General features: G+C 46.6%; 1 protein-coding gene across 4 annotated transcripts in view; it reads right to left on the bottom strand.

Moving 5' to 3' along the window:
* sipa1l2 (signal induced proliferation associated 1 like 2) overlaps positions 1–25,946 on the bottom strand; it is an 825,665-nt gene that overhangs the window by 68,891 nt on the left and 730,828 nt on the right. For all 4 annotated transcript variants that reach the window (XM_072498538.1, XM_072498535.1, XM_072498536.1 and 1 more), the window contains one exon: positions 3,366–3,489. In XM_072498538.1, coding sequence (XP_072354639.1) covers positions 3,366–3,489 — 124 coding nt within the window. The remainder of the gene's footprint in view (positions 1–3,365; positions 3,490–25,946) is intronic.

Here is a 25,946-nt window from a genome sequence, read left to right on the forward strand (position 1 = left end):
TTAACATAAAATATACCTCTTGGTCAGTGTTATCACTCATGTGATGCAGTAACATTTCCTCACAGTTTTGCAAATGGCAAATAGTTGGGTTCTCATCCGGGATCATAACATTGGGAAAAATGTATTCTTGATGCTTAACATGAATGATGAGATCCAGGATCACTCCTGAATAAATCCAATGTGATACTGAAATAAAATATTGCCATATTTACTGATGCAATGGCATTTTTAATTTTAGGAATTCAATTATAAATAAGATAATTCCAATAATGGGGGGAGGGGAGGAGAAGAGGTGGGGCACTGTTTTAGAGAAACCACAACAGAAGAGGTCAGGTGAACTCTCTCCTTTAACAAGCCCCCTCCCCTCCTCCACTCTGCACCGGCCTCAGCAAATCAAAACAAACTCTATTTCCTAAAAAGAAATGGATATTGAGTCAATTAGAGCTTCCAAGACTGAGGGAGATAGATTTTTGTGGGTAAATGGAGTTGAGATACAAGTCAGACATCATCTAGTTTAATGACACACCAGGTGAAAGGCCTCCTTGTATATAGGTTGATTAATTACACATTGCTCCTCATTTATTCAATATTTTTGTAAAAGTATAAGTTTACCAAGGCAGTACAAATGGCAGCATTTTAACAACCCATACATTCTAATCGATTTGGAGCACAGCTTTTGACAGCAAATGGATCCTGTGCTGCCAACTCAAGATGATGATGCTCAGTAAAAGAAAACCCACTGGTCTAGGTTTCAGATGGGCTTGAGAAGAACTCACTGCGTATTGCTACACAGATCCCCTACTGTCAGTGAGTAATACAAGGAGGGACAATCCACAAACCATTTTGCTTTGCATTGATTTTGCCAATTGCCTAGATTGGCAAAACCCTTGTGTTCTGCCTACAAAAGAGGGTAGTAGAATGTTCAAATTATATACGTGACCTTTCCTTCTGATGGGAGAAGTGAGATGGCAGTAAAAATGTTGACATTATTCATAGCCTACAGATACAGTAGACCAAACACTTCCATTTGGTATTGCCAGCCTTCCAAATATATGCTTTCTAGGTGACTGTTCCTGACGAAGGGCCTTATCAAGCGTTGCACTTGAGACAATTGGTGAGTCAACAGGGGGCCAGGTCGACAGAAGTGCCTGATTTGATTTTTGGGACTGGGAAGGATAATGGCAGAGTCAATCATGCCTGAATGTTCTACTGATCTTGAATAAGCTTTCCTAAATTATCTTTGCATGATCCATATTAATGGAGGATGTTGGAAGGGAATTGCAATGGCACAATATACATTTTTGTTGCATTTTGCACATTAAAGGTAAAAAAAATGCCCACCAGATTATGATTGTTCCAGGTCATTATTGGGCAACCAGGGGAGAATGAGTTCTTGCATTACATTTATTGAATGATCCATGAACTGACTGATCAAGCACCATTTCCAAGCCTAGTAGTAGTTTGGGGGAGGGGTGGGGACCCAACACCTCAAACAAAAGCACTTGTTACCATCATCCTGCTCTTCTGCCTCAAAGGCATGAGTTAGAGCAGGAACTAAATACAAAAGAAGTATACAATAAAGGGCAGTATGGTGGTGCAGTGGTTAGCACTGCTGCTTCACGACGCTGAGGTCCCAGGTTCAATCCCGGCTCTGGGTCACTGTCCGTGTGGAGTTTGCGCATTCTCCCTGTGTTTACATGGGTTTCGCCCCCCACAACCCAAAGATGTGCAGGCTAGGTGGATTGGCCACGCTAAATTGCCCCTTAATTGGAAAAAATTATTTGGGTACTCTAAATTTATTTAAAAACAAAGAAGTATACAATAAATATAGGAACCTATGTAAGAAACTAAGCAAAATATAAAAACTATACAAATGGGAGTGATTATTCAGGATATGGAAATCTTTGTTGTAATCATCCCAGCTCCCACTCATCACTGTTCCACCCTCTCTTATATATACTCACATTTTTCCCTTTCTTCAGTTCTGAAGAAGGGTCATGCAGATTGGAAATGGTAACTCTGTTTTCTCTACCTACGGATTCCGCCAGACCTGCTGAGCTTTTTCAGCTTTCTTTGTTTTTATATGAAAGAATACTGATGGTCAAAATAAGGGTTAACAGGTGAAGCTTAAGTGCATCAGCAGTAAAATGTGTGGAATCATCCAGAGATGATTAGGTAAATTTAATATGCGTAGGTGGGAATAGCAAGTGATGAATAAGTATGTCGTCTCAGTCTTTATGGAGGAAGAATAAAGTGGGTAGGGAAGAGCATGGAAGTGACGCAGTTCAAGATAAATATTTGAAATATTATTACATAACTCATTATCTTAGTCATATCATTTTTCCTGAGTTTTTCCCTTATGTGGTGCCACACCCCACTGCTGTAATGTAGTAAATTCTGTAACTCATGCATATGTGCTCACGTTATATACACTTCATGTCACACTTCAGACTTCACGTTGTCTAATGTGAATATCTGTGCTGAACATATTAAAAAAGTAGTATAAAAGGAACAATGTCAGTTATTTGCAAGTACAGAAAAATTCAGCACATAACGATATCCAGACCATAATGTCTGATGCGCTTAACTGATCTTCAAGCACAAGGTTCCAGGATTTTGTCTCCAAACTGAAGAACAATTAACCTTTGAATGATGTCATCCAATGCTAATTTAGGAAGTAGACTTTGTTAGCTTTAATGAGACAGCCAGACCAGCTTTGCCAATGAAGAATGAAAGAATCAGTTAATGGCTATTTATTCATCAGTCTATGCATAAATACGCAAAATACTTAGGTATAAAGAGAGGATGTTGTACAAATCATTGTAGCACTTCCTAACCCAAAGATACACTTGTTTACCAGTTAATGTAAATCCGTGCAATAGTCAGGAGAGAAAAGTACCAAAATGTGGCTGTAACTCAACAAAATCAAGGGAGGGAGGTACTGCTGACCAAGTGCTGCATCAGAGAAGTGCACCAATGGTCACCGCCAGATTGATGCAAGGATCATACATAACCCAAGTATCATACGTAACCCAAGTATCGTACGTAACCCAAGTATCGTACGTAACCCAAGTATCGTACATAACCCAAGTATCATACATAAAAGCAAAGTGGGATAGAGCACAATATAAACACAATTTGTCAACATACGTCAGGCAAAACAATTGAGAGCAACAAAGGCTAAAAGACTGCAACTCCTTACCCTTTTAACGTACCAGTTGTACTTCATGAACTTTTAAAACCATTTCTTTGATCCATTACACTGCTCACTTGGTAATTTAACTTCAACCATCATGAGCTATGTGTGCACTTTACATCAAGGTCACTATGGTAGCCTTTGAAAGGAAACCTCAAGTTATACCTACCCTGTATCATCAGAGTGATCCTTCCTGTCTGTTTGACCAATGTGCAGAGATAATTCCTCAGCACCTTCCGTGATCTGCGCTGACCGCATGTCGTTCAGTGTGCAGAAGGAGGTCACTCTCTGATCTGTGGGTGCAGAAATTAAGATGGTTATCACATAGTGCAGAGTGTCACATTCAAAGAGAGACAAAAGACGGTTCTACAACAGTACAGTCAGGTTGGCCAGGAAACCACGTAGGTGCCTCACATTCAGCATTATGTCCCTTCATTTGGTTAATGCCAAAGGCATGTTCGTGACATTCAGAATGTATTCAATTCAAATCACTCCGAGAACTGAGGTTTTTATAACACCGCTACAAGGGAAAGCAGTAGACATCAAACCCTCAAAAGATCACTTGCTTTTTGACAGTTATATCCAGAGGCTAGCCACATGTCCACACATATCAAAGATAACAGACAAATTCATTTTGATTAGCTGTTTCTAATTGGAATGGTAGGACATTCTTACCTAGGCACTCAAAAAACAGCCGAATCCAAAGAGACATTTTAGAAGCAACTACCCTTTTACTTCACCTTGACCAAATCATGCAAACTACCACAAACCAGGTACCACATTCATATCACTGCAACTATGAAACTACAACAGTCACCAAGTGCGATTGGGACACACCCGAGTTCTTCAACAGAGTCAAAATCTGATATTAAAATTGAAACAGCCCTTTAGTCTATCCCATGCTATCCACAGGCTCCCGATTACATCCTAGAGCACTCCTGCATATAAGAACTAGGAGCAGGTGTTGGCAATTCAGCCCTTCAAACCTGCTTCACCATTCAATACGATCATGGTAGCACAGGGTTAGCCCTGCTGCCTCATAGCGCCAGGGAACAGGCTCAATTCCAGCCTTGGGTGACTGTCTGTATGAGGTCTGTATTTTCTCCCCGTGGCTGCGTGGGTTTCCTCCGGGTGCTCCGGTTTCCTCCTATAGACCAAAACTGTGCAGGTTAGATGGATTAGCCATGCTAAAATTGCCTCTTTGTATCCAAAGGTGTTTAGGTTAGGTGGGGTTATGGGGATAGGGTGAGGTAGCATGCTCTATGGAGGGTCAGTGCAGTCTCGATCGGCTGAATGGCCCCCTTCTGCACTGTAGGAATTCTCATCTCGGCCTCAACTCCACCTTCATGCCCGTTCTCCATAATCCTTCAACGCATTACTAATTAAAAATCTGTATCCCCTTGAATTTACTCAATGAGAACACTTCGGTGATGGCATGTCGGAGAAGGTCGCACATAAGGTGGCTCTCACCAGAGTCCTTGTATTTTGGTCCTTTTAGCCTGGTTCCTGGGAGAAATTGGCTGACAAATCCGGACCATCTAACAGTACTTCATGAAAAGAAGTCGAAGGCAGTGAAAAAGAATGTTGGAAAGAAGGGTGAGAGTGGCAGCCCTTTATTGGAGAAGGAGCAAAGCTCGTTGAGAAAAGATGGCGAAGGTGGCCTCGTCAAGTGGATCCGTGCCTATCACAGTAGATAAGCTGACGGAGGTAACGGCAATCGAGATTCAGACACAATTCAGCAAGCACTGTAAGAGACAAGGAAGGGAGATGTTGGAGACCCTCAAAAGGTCTGTGGTGATCGCACTGGGCCCGATGGAGAGTTTAGGAAGGACTTTGGAGCACTACGGGAGCATAGAGAGGTGCTGAAGAGGGTGTGGAGGAGACACTGTCACGACATAGCGACCAAATGACCTCAGTGAAAGCTGAGCTACTGGTGGTGGAGGAGAGAACTAAGGGCCTGAGGGCGAAGGTCAAGGGCCTGGAGTACAGGTCGAGGAATCAAAACCTCAGGGTTTGCCGGAGGGGGTGGAGGGCCCAAGGCTGACCGACTACTTTGCCCAGGCTTTGCCCATGAATTTATCAGGATGTCTGGGCAGAGCTTGCAAGGAGGCATGCGGCCTTTAATAAGGCGAGGTCGGCGTTGTACAAGAGCGGTGTGCGCTTTGGTGTAGTGCACATGGCGAGATTGAAAGTCACACACAATTCAAAGGATCACTTTTTCGAGTCGGTGGTGGCTTTTGTCAAAGAACAAAGACTTGGACTGAATTGAGTGAATTTAATGGGACTTTAATGAGTGCTGATGGGACGTGTTGTTTGGGGATATTTTAATATTTTTGTATATATGTTTGGTTAACAGGGATTTTTTGTTCTGATTTTGAGTGTTTATGTTGTTGGGGAGTGATGGCGAGGCCAGAAATGTTGGGGACAAGGATTAATGCAGAAATGCAATAATATATGACAAGATTGACGGTTGAGAAGTAAAAAGGTTTTGGTTTTGGTTATTCCTTTGTGTGTGTGTGTGGGGGGGGGGGGGGGGGGGGGGGGGGGGTGGAGCTACTGATCAAACAGGTTTCAATGAGCCTAGGGGGGGGAAAAGGATGGTAAGGAGAATGATGAGAGGTAGCTGGCGAGTTTCTGGGTTAGGGGTTGGGGGACAGGGTAGATTGGGGCTGGCAACTATCTTGAGTGCACCTTGGTTCTAGGAACTTGCTAGAGGGAGGGGATAATCCCCCACGTCCATGAGAGATCCCTGATCAGACTAGTCATGTGGAATGTTAGAAGCTTGGGGGGCCCAGTGAAACAATCAAGAGATTGCTCTCATCTGAAGAACTTAATGGCCGATGTGGTGACCCACTTGCGGGGGACGGATCAGACTGAACTTCGGAAAGGCTGTTTCACTCGGGCTTTGATAGCAGGGCCAAGGGGGTGGCAATCTTATTTAATAAAAGAGTCCGTTTTCTGGCGGGAAGGGTCGTGGCAGATCAGGGAGGTAGGTATGTAATAGTCACTGGAACGCTGGAAGGTAAGTTAGTGGTGTTGGTGAATGTGTACTCCCCAAACCGGGACGGTGTAACATTCATGAAGACATTGTTGGCCGCAATACCAGACCTGGATCCCCATCAGTTGATCTTGGGGGGAGATCTGAATTGTGTCTTGAATCCAAAACTAAACCGATCTAAGCCAAAGTTGTTGGCCCCTTCAGGGGTAGGAAAGATGCTGTTGGTGCTTATGGAGGAGATCTGATGCGGCTTATGCACACTGGGAGAAAGGAATTCTATTTCTTCTCCCTTGCACATAAAATCTATTTGAGAATAGATTTTTTTATATGATGGGAAAGTTTCTTCTGCCTGGGGTGAGGAACGCTGAATACTCCACGACAGTCATCTCAAACCATGCTTACATCTGGTAATTTGTTGTGAGAAATAGGTCTGTTTCAGCACCCGGCATGGTGACTTGATGTGAGGTTATTTGCAGACTTGTGGTTCTGTGGGCAGACATCGGGAATAATAGACGAGTATGTGGGGTTTTATGGGAATGGGTTGGTTTTATCCTCGGTTCTGTAGGAGGCTCTGAAAGCAGTGATTAGAGGAAGATCATTTAGCACAAAGTGCTTATGGATAGGGAGGCAACAGAGGAACGCCAAAAGTTGGTAGATATCTTGGACATAGACAGAGGTACTCAAATGACCCAACCCCAGAGCTCCTGGCTGGCAGGAAGAAGCTGCAGATGCAGTTTAACCTGCTGTCTACAGACAAGGCGGTGCACCTGTTGGGCCGCACAACAGGGGTTATGTATGAGTATGGGGAGAAGGCCAGTCATCTCTTCACTTTCCAGTAGACAAGGCAGGAGGCCTCCCGAGAGATTATTCAGGTCAGAGAACTGGGTGGCAGGCTGGTGTCCATGCCCAAAGTTAATGGGACATTTGACGCCATTCTATAAGAACCATTATAAGTCGGAGCCACCAAGGGGAAGGTATGTGAGAGTTCCTGAAGTGCTTAGAGTTTCCAAAGGTGGTGGAGGAAGAGTGTGAAGGGTTGGAGAGTCCTTTGGGCACGGAAGAGGTCTTGACAGAATTGGGCAGATGCAGACAGGTAAGGCCCCAGGGCCCGATGGGTTACTGGTGGAATTTAATAAGAAGTTTGTGGGACAGTTGGAGCCGTTATTAGTGGGGATGTTTGAGAACTCGGTAACACGGGGTACTCTGCCCGAGATGCTGATGCAAGCATCAATTTCACTTATTTTAAAAAAGGATAAGGACCCTGTGGAATGTGGATCGTACCGCCCTACTTAATGTAAAAGCCAAGATATTGGCCAAGGTGTTAGCACTGAGGCTGGCACCATGTCTTCCTCAAGTTATTGGGGAACATCAAATGGGTTTTGTCAAAGACGGGTAATTGTAGTCTAACTTAAAAAAATTTTTTTTAGAGTACCCAATTCATTTTTTCCAATTAAGGGGCAATTTAGCGCGGCAAATCCACCTACCCTGCACATCTTTGAGTTGTGGGGGCGAAACCCAAGCAAACACTGGGAGAATGTGCAAACTCCACACAGACAGTGACCCAGAGCCAAGATCGAACCTGGGACCTCGGCGCCGTGAGGCAGAAGTGCTAACCACTGCCCCACCGTGCTGCCCTATTGTCGTCTAACTTGAGGAGATTGCTAAATGTGGTGCTTTCTCTGTCTGACGGGTCAGATCCAGAGGCAATTGTCGCAGTGGATGCCGAGAAGACATTTGATAGGATAGAATGGGGGTATCTTTTTGCTGTCTTGGAGAAATTTGGGTTGGCGCCGAAGTTTGTGTCTTGGATACGACTGATGTACAAGGCCCCAACAGCTAGTGTCCGCATTAATAACATGAGCTTGGGGTATTTCCAATTAAATAGGGGAAGAAGGCAGGGGTGGCCTATGTCCCTCTTCCTGTTTGCATTGCCAATAAAGCCTTTGGCTATCACCTTGAGGGCTTCAGATAAGTGGAAGGAGACAGCGAGGGGAGGGATGGAGCATAGAGTATCCCCGTTTGCTGCTGATCTTTCTTTATGTGACGGAGCAAATACCCACCATGGGCGATATAATTGAATTGCTGAGCGCGCTTTAGCTCTTTTTCATGGTGCAAGCGAAACTTACTTTTGTGAGTGCTTTCTAGTTAAGCCCCCGGTGAGGAGAGTTATTCTAGGGTGCTACCTTTTCAAATGGCTGGTTACAGCTTTAGGTATCTGGGGGCTCAACTCCGTATAAATGAACTAAATAAATTTGGTAGGCAGGGTCAGGGCCAATCAGCAAAGGTGATATAATCTTCCCCTGTCCTTGCCGGGCAGGGTTCAGTCAGTCAAGATGAACATTTTGCGAAGATTTGTGTTTTTCATAGAATCATAGAATTTACAGAGCAAAAGGAGGCCATTTGGCCCATCGAGTCTGCACCAGCTCTTGGACAGAGCTCTCTGCTTAAGCTCACACCTCCACCCCATCCACATAACCCAGTAAGTCCACCTAACCTTTTTGGACACTAAGGGCAATTTAGCATGGCCAACCCACCTAACCCGCACATCTTTGGGCTGTGGGAGGAAACAGGAGCACCCGGAGGAAACCCACGCTGACAGAGAGAATGTGCAGACTCCGCACAGACAGTAACCCAAGCTGGAAATCAAACCTGGAACCCTGGAGCTGTGAAGCAACAGTGCTAACCACTGTGCTATGCTGCCGCCCATAGGGGAGAGTCGAAAAGTTGATTAAATCCTTTATATGGACGAGCAAGACCGCGAGGATTTGAAGGACAGTCCTTTTAAAGGATAGTCAGCCAGGGGGCTTGGCGTTGCCAAATCTGATATTTTATCTTCTTGCCAACCAGCCAGCACCCTCTTATGCAGTATAAACTGCTGTTCCCTATAGATTTGGTACTCTTGCTAATCTGTCCTGATGATTGTAAGACAAAAGGCTTTGACAGTATGTTCCTTTTATAAGTGAGCCACACTGCCAACTTGACTGATTTTCTTAAATTGGCTGTCAGTGTAATTCTGAGCACTGTAGCCACCTGGGTTGGCCAAGTCCCGATTTAAAATGGAGAACAGCAAAGGCTGAAGAGAAATTCAGCCAACACAGGCAGAAACCAGCAGGTGCAAGTTACTGTGTATTAAACTCTGCAAAAGCCCAGACAGCATCGATACAAGCAGCCATTTGCATAATAATGTCGCAGCCATCTACATAGTAATAAGCAATCCTGGGAACAATCAAAACATTTGGGATAAACAAGGCCAAGTCAGACTCCCCGGCGCCAGCAGGAGCCAACACAAAAGAGGTCAACGGACACCTCAAGACCGCCCATCGATCAGGGAACCGCTCCAGTATTGGAGAAATCGAACCAAGCGATTGGAACGAAGTCCAATCACTTGGAACCAGGTACAGGGTCCGCCCCGAAAGGTGGGAAGCCCCTGGGGACTATAAAGTTAAGTCCCCAAGTTCAAATCGTTCTTCTTGACCGGGTCACTCAGCAACACGAACCAACCCTTGACCGTGACCAGTGCAGCTGCCGCCGATATCCAGTAAGTCTTAAGTCAACGCTCGCTATGAGATAGGCGCTCCTAGCTACCAATCCGTACCAACTTCGAATCCCGCAGACTCAGAACCCGAATGAAAGGCCATTTGTTCCCCTGACCTGGTGGGCCAGTCTGAAGCTAAGTATAGGCCTGTTAGTCGTAGAATTAGCTTAGATGTAGAATTTGTGCATGAGTAGCGATTACTGTGTATGATAAATGTGCTTTGATTTGAATCTTACTAATCGATGTATTGAGTTATTGATCATTCCTTGAACTTGAACCTCGTGGCGGTATCATAAAGATACCTGGCGACTCGAGAGCAAAGGTTATATAACAGAGCCAATTGAACCAACCAAAAGTTAGCAACATATTACTGGCGACATTCTGACGGGACCCGATCTAGAAGTGGCTTAACCACTCCGGGAGAACCCAAAAATTTGAATTAGAGATCCAATTGGGAACAGAAATCCACATGTGTTCAAGCAGTTCTGATCAATCCTCATAATTCGGAAGTGTGTGTATGCATGCGTAACTAACAGGGCTGTAAGGTAAACTGATAGATTTTTTGTTGTGACAAAACTGTCCGGAGTTTGTACTTCGGAAATTAGCAAGAGCCGTACCCGTATTTACAGCACCGCCTTAGCTCCCCTGTTCCAAATTTAAAAGAAGCATCCAAACAAGAAAGATGGCAATGCAGCGCCTCATGAACCCAGAGGAATTTGCGGTCGCAGCGACCAGCAGCAGTAGAGTAGGACAGCGTCCCGTATGGGGGGAAGAAATCAGGAAGTACCTCAAAGGGAAAGGATGGCCCATTTGGAGCGAATTCTGTAACAACGAGGAAACAGGTCCCGAGAGTATAGGACATACTTGGTGGGAGAACCTGAGCGAGATTCACAAGAAGAGCTTAGGGAAAGCTCGCAAGCCGATGGCAATAGTGTCCTGCTTGGCACAATTGCGAGGCACAGAGGAGGTCGTTAGGACGCTCCAGAAAGAGGTAGAAGGCATACATCGAATGAGCAAGGTCGATGTAAGTGAGGTAGAAAGAGAGAACTTAGAGTTAAGGAGGAAGTTGGCAGCAAAAGACGGAGAGGTGGATGATGCCAAGTGGGCACACCAGTCTTGTCTGGCGCACTTAAGCAGCTTCCAGTCCCAGTATGAAAAGGCCCATCAGGACACGCAACTTGCAGTCCTGGTACGAGAAGAAACCGAGAAGCAGGTAGAAGCATTGCAGAGGCAGTGTAGTGACCTGAAGGCAGTGTTAAGAGCACTCCATGGAGCAAAGACAAAGCTTGTTAGACCACACAAAGTGCCGGAAGCAGATTGCAGAGCTGCAATCTATGCTTTCAGTCCAAAAAGGATTCCAGGAAACCTTTGGAACAAAATTAGATGAGGAAGACGGCCCTGACTGGGAAGAGTTAAATGAGACATGTTCAGGGAACATGTGCGCAGGGAAAGCCCCAAAAGAGAAAAGCGCCCCAACCCCCTACAGAGCAGATAGCTCAGGCTCCAATGAACCCAGTCACCACCCACCGCACAGCCACATCGGACGATACGGAATTTCTGTACACCACCCCCTTAACAGTGACCCAATTACGGGACGCGTGCGAGAAAATCACACCCTTCCTCCCCACCTCAGACCCCCACCATTTCTTTGCCAGAGTAAAGCAGCAGGCGACCATGTACGGCCTGGATGAGCGAGAGCAAGTAAAGCTCACAGTTTTAAGTTTAGACCCTTCGGTCGTAGCAGCCCTTCCCGACCCACAGAATGTAGGAGGAGGCACCCTTGCAGAAATGCATACCGCGGTCCTAGACGCGATAGGGTATAACTGGGGTGACCCCGTAGATGGCCTCAATAAATGCAGGCAAACGAAAACTGAGCACCCCACAGCGTTTGCTGAACACCTGTGGATCCACTTTGCAGCAGTTTTTGGAGACTTAGACTACACCCATTTGTCCCCAGACAACATGGCCAAATGGACCCGCACCCTTATCTCCCATGCCACAGAAACAGGACAAAAAGCTTGTGCGAATTATGATCCCTCAGAGGAGGCTCATAATGGGAAATGGGTCGTAAAAAGATTGTCCCGCACCTGGGAGCAGTCTGTACAAAACAAACCTGCAGTTAAAAATCCCTAAGAAAAGCAGGCAGAAGCAGATATACAAGCAGTTAAAACACACCAGAACCCCGCATGGGTAAATGAAAGCAAGAACAGCCCCCCACCAAAGTCACAGGAGTGTTACAACTGTGGACAGTTGGGATACTTTGCAAGGGAATACAATGCCCCACGAAAGCCATAGAGAGCCCAGCAGACGGGCACTCTAAGTAAGAATAAGACAGAGCCCATACATAGTGTGAGCACCCATTCAGATCAGACGGACCTGAACGGAACGGACTGACGGTGTTCGGGCTCCCCCAGTTGGGTCTGCGACACTCTTTGGGATAGGTCCGGACGACCGGTAGTTGCAGTGAAAATACGGGGTCAGCCCATCGAGTTTCTATGGGACACAGGAGGGTCCTGCACCACAGTAACTTCCTCCACCATGTTCCAAAAGGACACGTGGCCCACTACAGCCACTATCACCCTCAGCGGCTTTACAGGCCACTCACAGCAGGGACACATTACAGCCCCTGTACCCATTCAAATCGGCAACATCACCACCAAGCACCCCATAGTTTTAATCGATCTGCCCCACACAGCAGAACACATTTTTGGCATAGGCTTTATGAATTCCCACAATCTATCCTTTGATCCAGTCAACCAGTGTGTCTGGAAAATGGCAAAATCTGCAAGAGCCCCCGCAACGCTCACAATAGGAGAGTATGCAAACAAAATTAGCGCAGTAGGCAAATTTTGGTTCAACCCGACCACGTTTGCACGGACAAGCAGGTTAGGGCAGTGTTACAAAAGAACAGGACAGCATTCGCGGCCCACAAACATGACTGTGGCCGGATGACTGGTTCAGTACAAATCACAGGACCTGACCCCAGACCCCAAAGACAGTATGGATTTCCCCAAGAGGCAGAGGGAGAAATCGCAAAAGTAATCGACAGCTTATTAGAGCAGGGCGTACTTAGATCAGTCGCCTCCACTAATAATGCCCCGTGTGGGCAGCACGGTAGCATTGTGGATAGCACAATTGCTTCACAGCTCCAGGGTCCCAGGTTTGATTACAGCTTGGGCCACTGTCTGTGCGGAGTCTGCGCATCCTCCCCGTGTGTGCGTGGGTTTCCTCCGGGTGCTCCGGCTTCCTCCCACAGTCCAAAGATATGCAGGTTAGGTGGATTGGCCATGATAAATTGCCCTTAGTGTCCAAAATTGCCCTTAGTGTCAGGTGGGGTTACTGGGTTATTGGGATAGGGTTGACCTTGGGTAGGGTGCTCTTTCCAAGAGCCGGTGCAGACTCGATGGGCCGAATGGCCTCCTTCCACACTGTAAATTCTATGTAAATCTATGATAATTTGGCCAGTGAGAAAGTCCGATGGATCATGGCGACTGACCATCAATTATCGGGAACTCAACAAAATCACCCCCGCAGCAGCCCCCACAGTAGCCACAAGTCCCGAGACCATGCTCAAGCAGGGACTCAATTCCCGATACTTTACGGTTTTGGATATCAGTAATGGATTCTGGTCCATTCCATTGGCAAAGGCGTGCCAGTACAAATTTGCCGTCACCTTTAAAAACCAACAGCACACGTGGACATGCCTTCCACAAGGTTTCCATAACTCCCCCTCCATTTTCCACCGACAGCTGGCAAATGGTTTCGCCAAATGTTCTCGCCCCGAATGTCTGGTCCAGTACGTAGACGACCTACTACTGCAGACAGACACCAAGGAAGAGCATATTGAGCTTCTGTCCGAACTCCTGGAACTCATACAAGCAATTGGATGTAAAGTTAACCCCAAAAAGGCCCAGATTTTGGAAGATAAGGTGATATATTTGGGTACAATTATCACACATGGTAAACGCGAGATCGAGTACAAAAGGATTGACTCGATTGCTAAATTGCCCCTTCCCCAGAACATTTCAGCCCTCCGGTCGTTTTTAGGACTGGTTGGCTACTGCCGAAACCACATTGACAGTTTCGCCAGCAAGGCAGCACCCCTCTCAGACCTCCTAAAGAAAGGAGCCCCCTGGAAATGGCTTCCGCAGCATACGGATTCTGTGGACTCTTTAAAATAGGCACTCATAGCAGCCCCCGCACTACAAGTTCCAGACCCACTTTCCCCCTACGCTATAGAGGTAGCAAGCACAGACCGCACCCTTTCGGCCGTGCTCCTCCAGGAACGGCACGACCAGTTAAGGCCCGTGGCTTACGCCTCCAGAATTTTAGATGCTGTGGAACAGGAATTTTCAGCCTGTGAAAGGCACCTGCTCGCAGTATTCTGGGCAGTACAGTATTTTTCGTACATTAGCGGACTGAACCCCATCACAATCCTCACAGAACACCCCCCCCCCACCCAACTTTTACTGGACGGACGACTCAAGGACGGTACAGTTAGTCAGAAAAGAGCAGCCAGATGGGCCCTTCTTTTGCAGAGACGGGACATCACTGTTAAAAGGACAAAGACCCACACGTTTTTAGCCGACAACTTACAGTACCCCGGAACCCCCCCATGAATGTGAAATTATATCTCCACACCACAACACAAGCCCCTTTATTGCTAAAACACCCCCAGAAATATAGGTAGTTCAACCCAGAGCCCCAAGCACACAGGCACGTGCGAACCCATAGGATATATGTGGATGGATCTTCCACAATATTAGAAGGGAAACGCATAACAGGATGCGGTATTTATGTCGAGGGCGTGCAGGGACGCGCCCTAGAAGAAATAGCAATAAAACTTCCAGGACACTTAGGCATGCAGGCGGCAGAACTTGCGGCCATCGCATACATAGTGGAACACCCAGATTCCTTCCCCAGCCCAGCAGACATATATTCGGACAGTCTCTATGTCTGCAACAGCCTTACGGAATTCCTACCCCTGTGGAAAGCAAGAGGATTTGTTTCCGCAGACGGAAAACCCCTCCCTTCAGCTCCATTGCTCCGTCACGTTTTAGAGAGAGCACAGAACAGGACTTTCGGGATAGTCAAAGTTCGTAGTCACCATCGTTCCTCCCCCCTGGAAATGAAAAAGCTGACGCACTGGCTAAAGCAGGTTCCAGGCATGGATATTTTTGGACACCCCCCGAAAGCGCACCAGTGAATGCAGTTCAGGTCTCGCAGACTAATATTGAGGATTTAGTGCAGGCCCAGAAGCAGGACAGCAATCTCAGGGAGATTTTAAAAGGAAACTATCCAGCACCCAACGAGAGATTTAAAAATGCTCTGACCACACATGACGGTGTGGTGTTAAAAACACCCTTTATGTGGTTCCTGAACAGGACAGGAATCAACTAATTTGTTTATTCCATGACGGTCATGGACATCAGGAAATCGATCCCACTACAGCCCACCTCAGGCAGCTCTGCTGGTGGCCGAGTTTAAAGGACGATGTAAATCATTACATTGAGAATTGCCTTATCTGTGCCCAGAACAACCCGGACAGATAGGCCAAAAAGGCTCAGCTCAGTCACACCCGACCCGTTAATGGCCCCTGGACTAACCTCCAGATTGATTATATAGGACCATTGCCCCCTTGCAGGAATGGTTATAAATATGGACTCGTGGTGATCGGCACGTTTATAAAATGGGTGGAAGCATTCCCATCCAGAACAAACACGGCAAAGACCACAGTCAAGATCCTCTCCCACCACATCTTTACAAGATGGGGACTCCCCCGCAGCACTGAATCCGACCAAGGTTCCCATTTTACGGGACGTGTCATGAAGAACGTCCTCACGATATTTGGCATTACCCAAAAATTCCACATAGCATACCACCCCCAGTCGCGTGGTATCGTGGAGCGCATGAATCGGACCCTAAAATCAACCCTCAGAAAAATGGTCCAGCAAAACAACACCACTTGGGACTCAGTCCTCCCTTTTGCGCTGATGTTTTTGCGAAATACGGTTTCCACATCCACAGGTTACACCCCACACACTCTCATGACCGGACACCCCATGAAAGGCACAGAATTTTTATTAGGATTAGATTTGACCAGCCCCGAAGTGACGGCCTACACACATGAGAAAGCAGTAGAACAATTAGTGGCGAATGTTAAAACGACTCAGCTAGCAGCCGCAGTGAAATGGGCACAAGAAAGAAACAGAGCAAGGCCTGTTTCGATAAGACAGGCATGCGACTGAGTTCAGTATAGGACAGCAAGTCATGCTCTCCGTATACAACCCCAGCACATTCCTGTCACCAAAGTATTCGGGTCCGTACTCCATTGCGGACAAAGTAAGCCCTTCCGTCTACAAAATAAAGTTCCCCAACGGAAAGACTGCGTGGTTCCATATTAACCAGCTTAAGGCATATGGACCACAGTCGAACCACGCACACCACGTCATGCTCGACGCAGCAGACCACGCCCCGCCCACAGCCAACATAACCCTACCCTGCCCCAACACGTCAGCCCAGCCACGGACTCAACCTCGACTCCACCCCCGAAATATACACTCCGCCCCGGAACGCCCACAGACAGCAGCAGCAGCGACAGCGACTGTGACTCAGACAATAGCCACAGCACGCATCCCTATTGTCCCCATGCAACAGGCCCCACACCCACCGAATCTGAGCACGATTCGAGTGATCCCTTCACGATCACTTTCCCAAACAAACCCCACCGACCTACAATGACGACCCCGATTCCGTCCCCACAGAACTAGACACCACCTTTTGGCACTGAGATAATTCGTACAGACTCGTCCAGAATGACGAGAGCGATCCCAGATCACACCATGCAGCCCTATCAGTCCTGATACACTCGAGAGTTTGGCATTCGGGAGAAGATGATGACTTGGAGTCTGACCCCCAAACCGAGAACCCCTTTGCGACCCTGTTCGCAACCGATAACTGAGGTGTCCAGATGATGTTTTAAAAGGAACCGCTTGGGAGAAAAGGGTGTCCTTTCTGATGGAACCTGCAGCATGTTTGATGTTGTTTGTACTTGTACTGTTAAATGTTGTATGTTAGACCGGAATTTTCTTTCCCCACAGCCCCACGCCTTATCTTTCGGCCGAAACCTCTGAGAACTTGTCCGCAGAGACTTGTTAATGTCCCAGACGCTAGTTCAGAGGAACGCGTCTGTCGACTGAAACACAGACCCCCGTTCGTAACTGCACTTCTGGTTCGAGGGAAGAACCAATACGGCAGCCCCACCACGATGACTACATTTCTTGCCCGTTCTTGTTGGTTGCTCAGGCAGTGGAGAAACGGCATTGGGACCCGCCCTGCCTGGGAACCCCCCTCTGGTCAGTTGCACTCGGGTAGGGCACACACGGCATTGGTCGCCGTCCTACCTGGGGACTCCATCCAAATCTTACCCATCGCGGCCCATACGCACCACATTTCGGCAAGTTTTGTTCAAAAAGTTTTGTTTTGTTTTCAGGTAACCGTTAGTTTGCCAACCGTATGCTATTTACATCCTCAAACTTTTGGATGGTAAATCGCACAGCCTGCTAGACGGCTCACACTGGTTCATTATTTGGAAGTGTGTCTTGTCCTGAAATTCGTTTTTTTGGAAGAAAAAAAAAATGAGGGAGTCACACAGTGGCCAATTATAAAGGGAGTAATTGGCACTAAAGGACAGACAGTCTATCATACGAGATATTAAACCAAGATAGTAACAGTAACAGACACTATGCTTGATCCCACAGAACTTCAGAAGCTCCAGGACCAGAGAAGAGAAGAGAAGAGAAGAAGAACCATGAGGACATCCTCTGCGTTGCTCATAACCCAAACGCGAACCCCCTGACCTCAACTCCCCCAGCCGTTAATGATTCACTTCCCCACAGTACCCAGAGCCCAGTCACAAGCGACACCACACCATCTTGGTGTGACAGGTTTATAACCTGGTACTCCCTGTCCTACTTGATAGAATCCCTATTGGTATTGGCGATACTCTGCTGCATCATGCAGACTATTCGTCTGAGAAAATGGAGGAGGAGAGCTTATCTATTTTCGGATATGGCCAGACCCCCAACCCCCGCGATCTATAATAAAGAGCATTCGGTTGCGATTTGTTGTAAATAAAGAAATGTTCATGAGCAATTGTACGATCCTGAGCTTGACTGCCAAGCCAGAAAATGTGTATAATACTGCTATGATTTTGTTTGTATGGTTTAGGAAGTTAGTGTGATGAAATATTTGAGTGAGTGTAGTTTATTAAGGATAGTTAGAGGTTCCGATTTTCTTGTTTTGTAATGCATGTCCCTGTTTGACATAGCGCCCCTCAGAATTGTCAGTTAAACATTTTTTGCATAGTTATGGTCAGTGTAAAGGCCATAGAAGAGTGCTCGCCGGGTCAGGGAATGAAAAACAGCACAGTTATGTGATCCTTCACACTTCGCGTTAGGATCACAAGGAGGGAGTGTAGCCACCTGGGTTGGCCAAGTCCTGATTTAAAATGGAGAACAGCAAAGGCTGACGGGAAATTCAGCCAACACAGGCAGAAACTAGCAGGTGCAAGTTACTGTGTATTAAACTCTGCAAAAGCCCAGACAGCATCGATACAAGCAGCCATCTGCATAATAATGTAGCAGCCATCTACATACTAATGAGCGATCCCCGGGAACAATCGAAACATTTGGGATAAACAAAGCCAAGTCAGACTGCCCGGCGCCAGCAGGAGCCAACATAAAAGAGGTTGACGGACACCTCAAGACCACCCATCGATCAGGGAACCGCTCCAGTATTGGAGAAATCGAACCAAGCGATTGGAACGAAGTCCAATCACTTGGAACCAGGTACAGGGTCCGCCCCGAAAGGCGGGAAGCCCCTGGGGACTATAAAGTTAAGCCCCCAAGTTCAAATCGTTCTTCTTGACCGGGTCACTCAGCAACGCGAACCAACCCTTGACCGTGACCCGGTGCAGCTGCCGCCGATATCCAGTAAGTCTTAAGTCAACGCTCGCTACGAGATAGGTGCTCTTAGCTACCAATCCGTACCAACTTCGAATCCCGCAGACTCAGAACCCGAACGAAAGGCCATTTATTCCCCTGACCTGGTGGGCCAGTCTGAAGCTAAGTATAGGCCTGTTAGTCGTAGAAGTAGCTTAGACGTAGAATTTGTGCATGAGTAGCGATTACTGTGTATAATAAATGTGCTTTGATTTGAATCTTACTAATCGGTGTATTGAGTTATTGATAATTACTTGAACTTGAACCTCGTGGCGGTATCATAAAGATACCTGGCGACTCGAGAGCAAAGGTTGTAAAACAGAGCCAATTGAACCAATCAAAAGTTAGCAACAGCACAATCCGTATTGCTTGGCAAGTTTTATCCAATCACAGAATCACATCTAATGTTAGACATTATGGGCTTCTCCAGAGTGGCAATCAGCATCAGATTGGCATTCTGCATCCAATTACTTACACTTCTTCCGTGCCTGTCTCGCCCAAACCTCTGACTCACGCCAGGTGAGATCTAACAGTGCAGCTGTCTGGGGCTGAGCGCTGAAGTCCAGCTCCGTCAAAGTGAAGAAGTCTACGCTGCCTTTTTTTTTGGCACTGGCTGCTTTAAACCAGGTAAGTTGAAAGGTCCATGGAAATTGTCATGCCAGGAAGAAAGAAGGTAAGTGCCCAAAGTAAGTGGATAGGATTTGTAAGATATGTGTGAAGAGAGGGATGCCCTTCGGTTGAACTTCAGGAGAGTGGGGGGACCTCAGGAGGCAGGCCTCAGGGGTAGAATGGGGAGGGGGAATTCAGCGGGTCCTACCTTGGGAATTGGGGCTTGGGGAGGGTTTGGCTTGGGTCTTTACAATTGTTATCCAGATGTTAGAAGAGGCTTTAATTCTTCCCAGAGTGCTAAAAGAGATGGCTAGGGAAATTGCAAATGCACTAGTGATAATTTACCGAAATTCACTAGACTCTGGGGTGGTCCCGGTGGATTGGAAATTAGCAAACGTGACACCACTGTTTAAAAAAGGAGGTAGGCAGAAAGCGGGTAATTATAGGCCAGTGAGCTTAACTTCGGTAGTAGGGAAGATGCTGGAATCTATCGTCAAGGAAGAAATAGCGAGGCATCTGGATGGAAATTGTCCCATTGGACAGACGTAGCATGGGTTCATAAAGGGCAGGTCGTGCCTAACTAATTTAGTGGAATTTTTTGAGGACATTAACAGTGCGGTAGATAACGGGGAGCCAATGGATGTGCTATATCTGGATTTCCAGAAAGCCTTTGACAAGGTGCCACACAAAAGGTGGTTGCATAAGATAAAGATGCATGGCATTAAGGGGAAAGTAGTAGCATGGATAGAGGATTGGTTAATTAATAGAAAGCAAAGAGTGGGGATTAATGGGTGTTTCTCTGGTTGGCAATCAGTAGCTAGTGGTGTCCCTCAGGGATCAGTGTTGGGCCCACAACTGTTCACAATTTACATAGATGATTTGGAGTTGGGGACCAAGGGCAATGTGTCCAAGTTTGCAGACGACACTAAGATAAGTGGTAAAGCAAAAAGTGCAGAAGATACTGGAAGTCTGCAGAGGGATTTGGATAGGCTAAGTGAATGGGCTAGGGTCTGGCAGATGGAATACAATGTTGACAAATGTGAGGTTATCCATTTTGGTAGGAATAACAGCAAAAGGGATTATTATTTAAATGATAAAATATTAAAACATGCTGCTGTGCAGAGAGACCTGGGTGTGCTAGTGCATGAGTCGCAGAAAGTTGGTTTTCAGGTGCAACAGGTGATTAAGAAGGCAAATGGAATTTTGTCCTTCATTGCTAGAGGGATGGAGTTTAAGACTAGGGAGGTTCTGCTGCAATTGTATAAGGTGTTAGTGAGGCCACACCTGGAGTATTGTGTTCAGTTTTGGTCTCCTTACTTGAGAAAGGACGTACTGGCACTGGAGGGTGTGCAGAGGAGATTCACTAGGTTAATCCCAGAGCTGAAGGGGTTGGATTACGAGTAGAGGTTGAGTAGACTGGGACTGTACTCGTTGGAATTTAGAAGGATGGGGGGGATCTTATAGAAACATATAAGATTATGAAGGGAATAGATAGGATAGATGCGGGCAGGCTGTTTCCACTGGTGGGTGAAAGCAGAACTAGGGGGCACAGCCTCAAAATAAGGGGAAGTAGATTTAGGACTGAGTTTAGGAGGAACTTCTTCACCCAAAAGGTTGTGAATCTATGGAATTCCTTGCCCAGTGAAGCAGTAGAGGCTCCTTCATTAAATGTTTTTAAGATAAAGATAGATAGTTTTTTGAAGAATAAAGGGATTAAGGGTTATGGTGTTCGGGCCGGAAAGTGGAGCTGAGTCCACAAAAGATCAGCCATGATCTCATTGAATGGTGGAGCAGGCTCGAGGGGCCAGATGGCCTACTCCTGCTCCTAGTTCTTATGTTCTAATGTTTTTTGAGTAACTTTTGACATAACCCTGTTAGAACCATCCAACGTTTGCAGTATAAATCTCATTTCCAGATGTTTCGCAGTGTAGGGCAATTTCCCAGAAGAAGTTTGCACTTCTGGGCAATTGCCATGCAAACCCTTACTTGTGACGTTCCAAGAGGGGTTCCACAGTCCATCTTTAAAGAACATCCCTAGCCAAACATTGGGGAGTTTATAAGTTATGGCCTTATGTTCTGAGTTTTGCAAGCACGGACTGGTTGAGTAGTCAGTACTTTCTTTGCTTGTTGCAATCAGCTGAAGGGACATGTTTATCATATATGTTTCCTTCAATATCTTTAAAACTTTGATCAAATCATTAAATCCCTAGTTTGTTAAATCTCTCTTTATAATTTAACCTTTGGAGTCCAGATATCTACACTGCAAAGCCAATATAACCTTCCTAAGATCATTGCCTAGAATTACTCACAATATTGCTTAACCAGGGCTTTGCATAGTTCTACCCTCTTGTATTCTATTTCTCTAGATATAGAGGTAAGCATTATCATTAGCTTATTGATTATTTTCTGTATCTCTTCATGCCACTTTAATGATCTGTACTTGGATCGGCAAGTATTTTTTTGAACCTCCACTGTTTCTAGTTTTTGAGCATTTAGAAAGCAGTCTGTTCTATCCTTTTTAGATCCAAAGTGGGTGACCTTCAAGAAATTAATTCCGTAGTTGTATTCAATTACTGTGAAGAGGAGGGGGTTTTAGTTTGCTTGAATTCTATGCTTTGATCTGAATTATGGAGAAATGTATCCAGCAATTCTTTATGCAGCACAATGTATGAGGATTTTATATTGAAACTCAGTTGTGTTTATGTGGAATTGCAAATATAAACCCCGCTGTCCTGACATATTCCAACAAACACGAAAGCATTTTAAGAGTTGCAGGTAAAGATTACTAGGATGATTAATGGGAATATATTAATACAGAAAGTTTTCTAAACTGTAAAGATTTTTACGGTATGAAATCTAATGTGCAGAGCAATTCAGGACCAACACACAATAAAAATGCTTCAACCAGCTGGCAACTGGCTAAATTAATCCAGTTTTTTAAAAAACTGAAGGATTTCCCCTTTCTCCATCTTTGATACAGTAACAGAAGTAGAATGTATAGCAAATTAATTAAAGATAAAATAAAACTGCAGCTTAATGTACAGAATGACAAAGAAGGGGTCAGATGTCACATTCTGTAAAGCTATGCCTGCGAGAGGGGATAAGAGAATAACTTCAAAATACGCAAAATAAAGTCGGGATTAGGAGAGATTATTTTCTACACAAAATGCAATCACCTTGATAGGACTATAGAGTGAAATAACAGACCACAAAACATACAAAAAGCATGCATCATTACATCAAACATTTCAGTTCCTTGTCAGACACTTGCATCCATGGTAGCACAGTGATTAGCACTGTTGCTTCACAGCAGCAGGGACCCGGGTTCGATTCCCGGCATGGGTCACTGTCTGTGCGGAGTCTGCACGTTCTTCCCGTGTCTGCGTGGGTTTCCTCCCACAAGTCCCAAAATACTTGCTTGTTAGGTGAATTGGACAATCTGAATTCTCCCTCAGTGTACCCGAACAGGCACAGGAATGTGGCGACTAGGGGATTTTCACAGTTACTTCATTGCAGTGTTAATGTAAGCCTAATTGTGACACTAATAAGGATTATTATTATAAAGATTATGATGTTTTCAGAAAGAACACTATAGTTTGATATTTTGCACTGATGTGAATAAACTAGCTTAAAGGTTGCATTTGTTAGCCTGTGGCTATTTACAATGCCAGTGTTAAGTGGAGTGTTTTAAACAGAATTAGATTCATGTTAATATTCATTGAAAGAAAGTAAACCATCCTTGGTGCACGGTTAATATACTTCTCAGTGAGCTGAAGTGAAGCTTTCTCTGATGCAGCTACAGCTTATCTTAGTGGTTGCTTACCCATTTCCAACATCAAAAGACTAAATGGACTGTATCTATGTCATCTGGAAGTCCTGAACTGAGTTTATGTTTAGGCAAATGAAATCCAGCAGAAAATTTCACACCACATTAGATAGGAATTTCATTTTTTTTTACCCTCAAGACAGGTATGACATTATGGAGAAAGCTGCAAAACAACTTCACTTGGATTGAACAGCATGAACAAGAATGGATAAGACGGACTTCCGGGTGCGGCGATGACCAGCTAAGTCGCACGTTTCGGCAGCTTCCGGTGGAAAGGACTTTTGGGCTCTTAATAGGAGCCCCAACGGCAATTTTAACGGCTAAAAACACTGTGCGATAAACCAGAAGGGAATCCCCCCTGGACACGGATGGAAAAAGGAGAGGAAAGTGGCCGGATTGCGGTGGATCCTCTCGAGCAGCGGCCAGGAAGGTAGGCACAAAGCAAGATGGCGTCGGAAGGAGGCAGTTTAATATGGGGCCCTGACCAACAAGAGTTCCTGCGGCGTTGCGTGGAAGAACTTAAAAAGGAGATGAAGAAGGAGCTGTTGGCCCCGATATTACAGGCGATTGAAGGGCTAAAGGAGGAGCAAAAGACCCAGGAGCAGGAGCTTCGGGTCGTGAAGGCAAAGGCTGCTGAGAATGAGGACGACATACAGGGCCTGGTGGTGAAGACAGAGATGCATGAGGCACAACACAAAAGGTGTGTGGAAAGGCTGGAGGTGCTGGAGAATAATGCGAGGAGGAAGAATTTAAGGATTCTTGGTCTTCCCGAAGGTGCAGAAGGGGCGGACGTCGGGGCATATGTGAGCACGATGCTGCACTCGTTAATGGGATCGGAGGCTCCGACAGGCCCACTGGAGGTGGAGGGAGCCTATCGAGTTATGGCGCGAAGACCGAGGGCTGGAGAAATTCCTCGAGCCATAGTGGTGAGATTTCACCGATATAAGGACAGAGAGATGGTCCTCAGATGGGCAAAGAAAACTCGGAACAGTAGGTGGGAGAACGCGGTGATCCGCGTATATCAAGATTGGAGTGCGGAGGTGGCGAGAAGGAGGGCAAGCTTTAATCGGGCCAAGGCGGTGCTGCACAAAAGGAAGGTTGAATTTGGAATGCTGCAGCCGGCAAGATACATCAAGAGAAACACCACTACTTTGAAACGGCAGAAGAGGCGTGGACATTTATTGTCGAGGAGAAACTGGAATAAGCGGGCTAGAAAAAGAACGTTTGGGACAAAGTGGTGGGGCGAATATGTGGGGTGAAGAGGGGGAAAAGATGATTTCCCAAGTTGTCAATCCTGCGACCCTGTAACTTTTCTCTCTTCCCCATGTCGTGGGGGAGGGAGGATGAGGAGCTGGGGGCGCCGGCCATTGGGGGCGGGGCCAAATGGGAAGCGCGGGCTTTGTTCCCGCGCTATGGTAATCATGGCGGGAACAGGGAAGCAGGAAGGAGGGGGCCTCGCACAGTAGGAGCTGAGGTCACGGGGGGGAAGCCGAGGTCGGCCAGAGTTTGCTGACTTCTGGGAGCAACATGGGGGATGCAATTACGCTAGTGAGGGATCTAGCGGGGGGGGGTTAACTGGGCTGCTGCTGCTGGGGAGAAGGGGGAGCTGGTATGGGGTGGGGTGGTCGGGGCGGGAGGGCGCCGTTGGGGGGAGATACGGCTACGTGGGAACCGGGTGAGGAGCTGGATTGAAAAAGGAGATGGCTAGTCGACAAGGGGTGGGGGGGGGGGGGGGGGGGGGGGGGGGAGAGTAAAGAGCCCCCCAACCCGGCTGATCACGTGGAATGTGAGAGGGCTGAACGGGCCGATAAAGAGGGCACGGGTACTCGCACACCTAAAGAAACTTAAGGCAGATGTGGTTATGCTGCAGGAGACGCATCTGAAACTGATAGACCAGGTCAGACTATGCAAAGGATGGGTGGGGCAGGTGTTTCATTCGGGGCTAGACGCAAAAAACAGGGGGGTGGCTATACTAGTGGGGAAACGGGTAATGTTTGAGGCAAAGACCATAGTAGCGGATAGTAGGGGCAGATACGTGATGGTGAGTGGCAAATTGCAAGGGGAGGCGGTGGTCTTAGTGAACGTATATGCCCCGAACTGGGATGGTGCCAACTTTATGAGGCATATGTTAGGACGTATCCCGGACCTAGAGGTGGGGAAGTTGGTAATGGGTGGAGATTTTAATACGGTGCTGGACCCAGGGCTGGACAGATCGAGGTCCAGGACCGGAAGGAGGCCGGCTGCAGCTAGGGTGCTTAAGGACTTTATGGAGCAGATGGGAGGAGTAGACCCCTGGAGATTTAGTAGACCTAGGAGTAAGGAGTTTTCGTTTTTCTCCTATGTCCACAAAGTTTATTCACGGATAGACTTTTTTGTTTTGGGAAGGGCACTGATCCCGAAGGTGACGGGGACGGAGTACACGACTATAGCTATTTCGGATCACGCTCCACATTGGGTGGACCTGGAGATAGGGGAGGAAAAAGAACAGGTTCCACCCTGGAGAATGGACATGGGATTATTGGCAGATGAGGGGGTGTGTTTAAGGGTGAGGGGGTGTATTGAAAGGTACTTGGAACTCAATGATAATGGGGAGGTTCAGGTGTGAGTGGTCTGGGAGGCGCTGAAGGCAGTGGTTAGAGGGGAGCTGATATCTATTAGGGCACATAAAGGAAAGCAGGAAGGTAGGGAAAGGGAGCAGTTGTTGAAAGAATTTCTGAGGGTGGACAGACAATATGCGGAGGCACCGGAGGAGGGACTGTACAGGGAAAGGCAAAGGCTAC

This window comes from Scyliorhinus torazame, chromosome 4, assembly GCF_047496885.1.
Source record: "Scyliorhinus torazame isolate Kashiwa2021f chromosome 4, sScyTor2.1, whole genome shotgun sequence".
In the NCBI taxonomy this organism is placed as follows: Eukaryota; Metazoa; Chordata; class Chondrichthyes; order Carcharhiniformes; family Scyliorhinidae; genus Scyliorhinus; species Scyliorhinus torazame.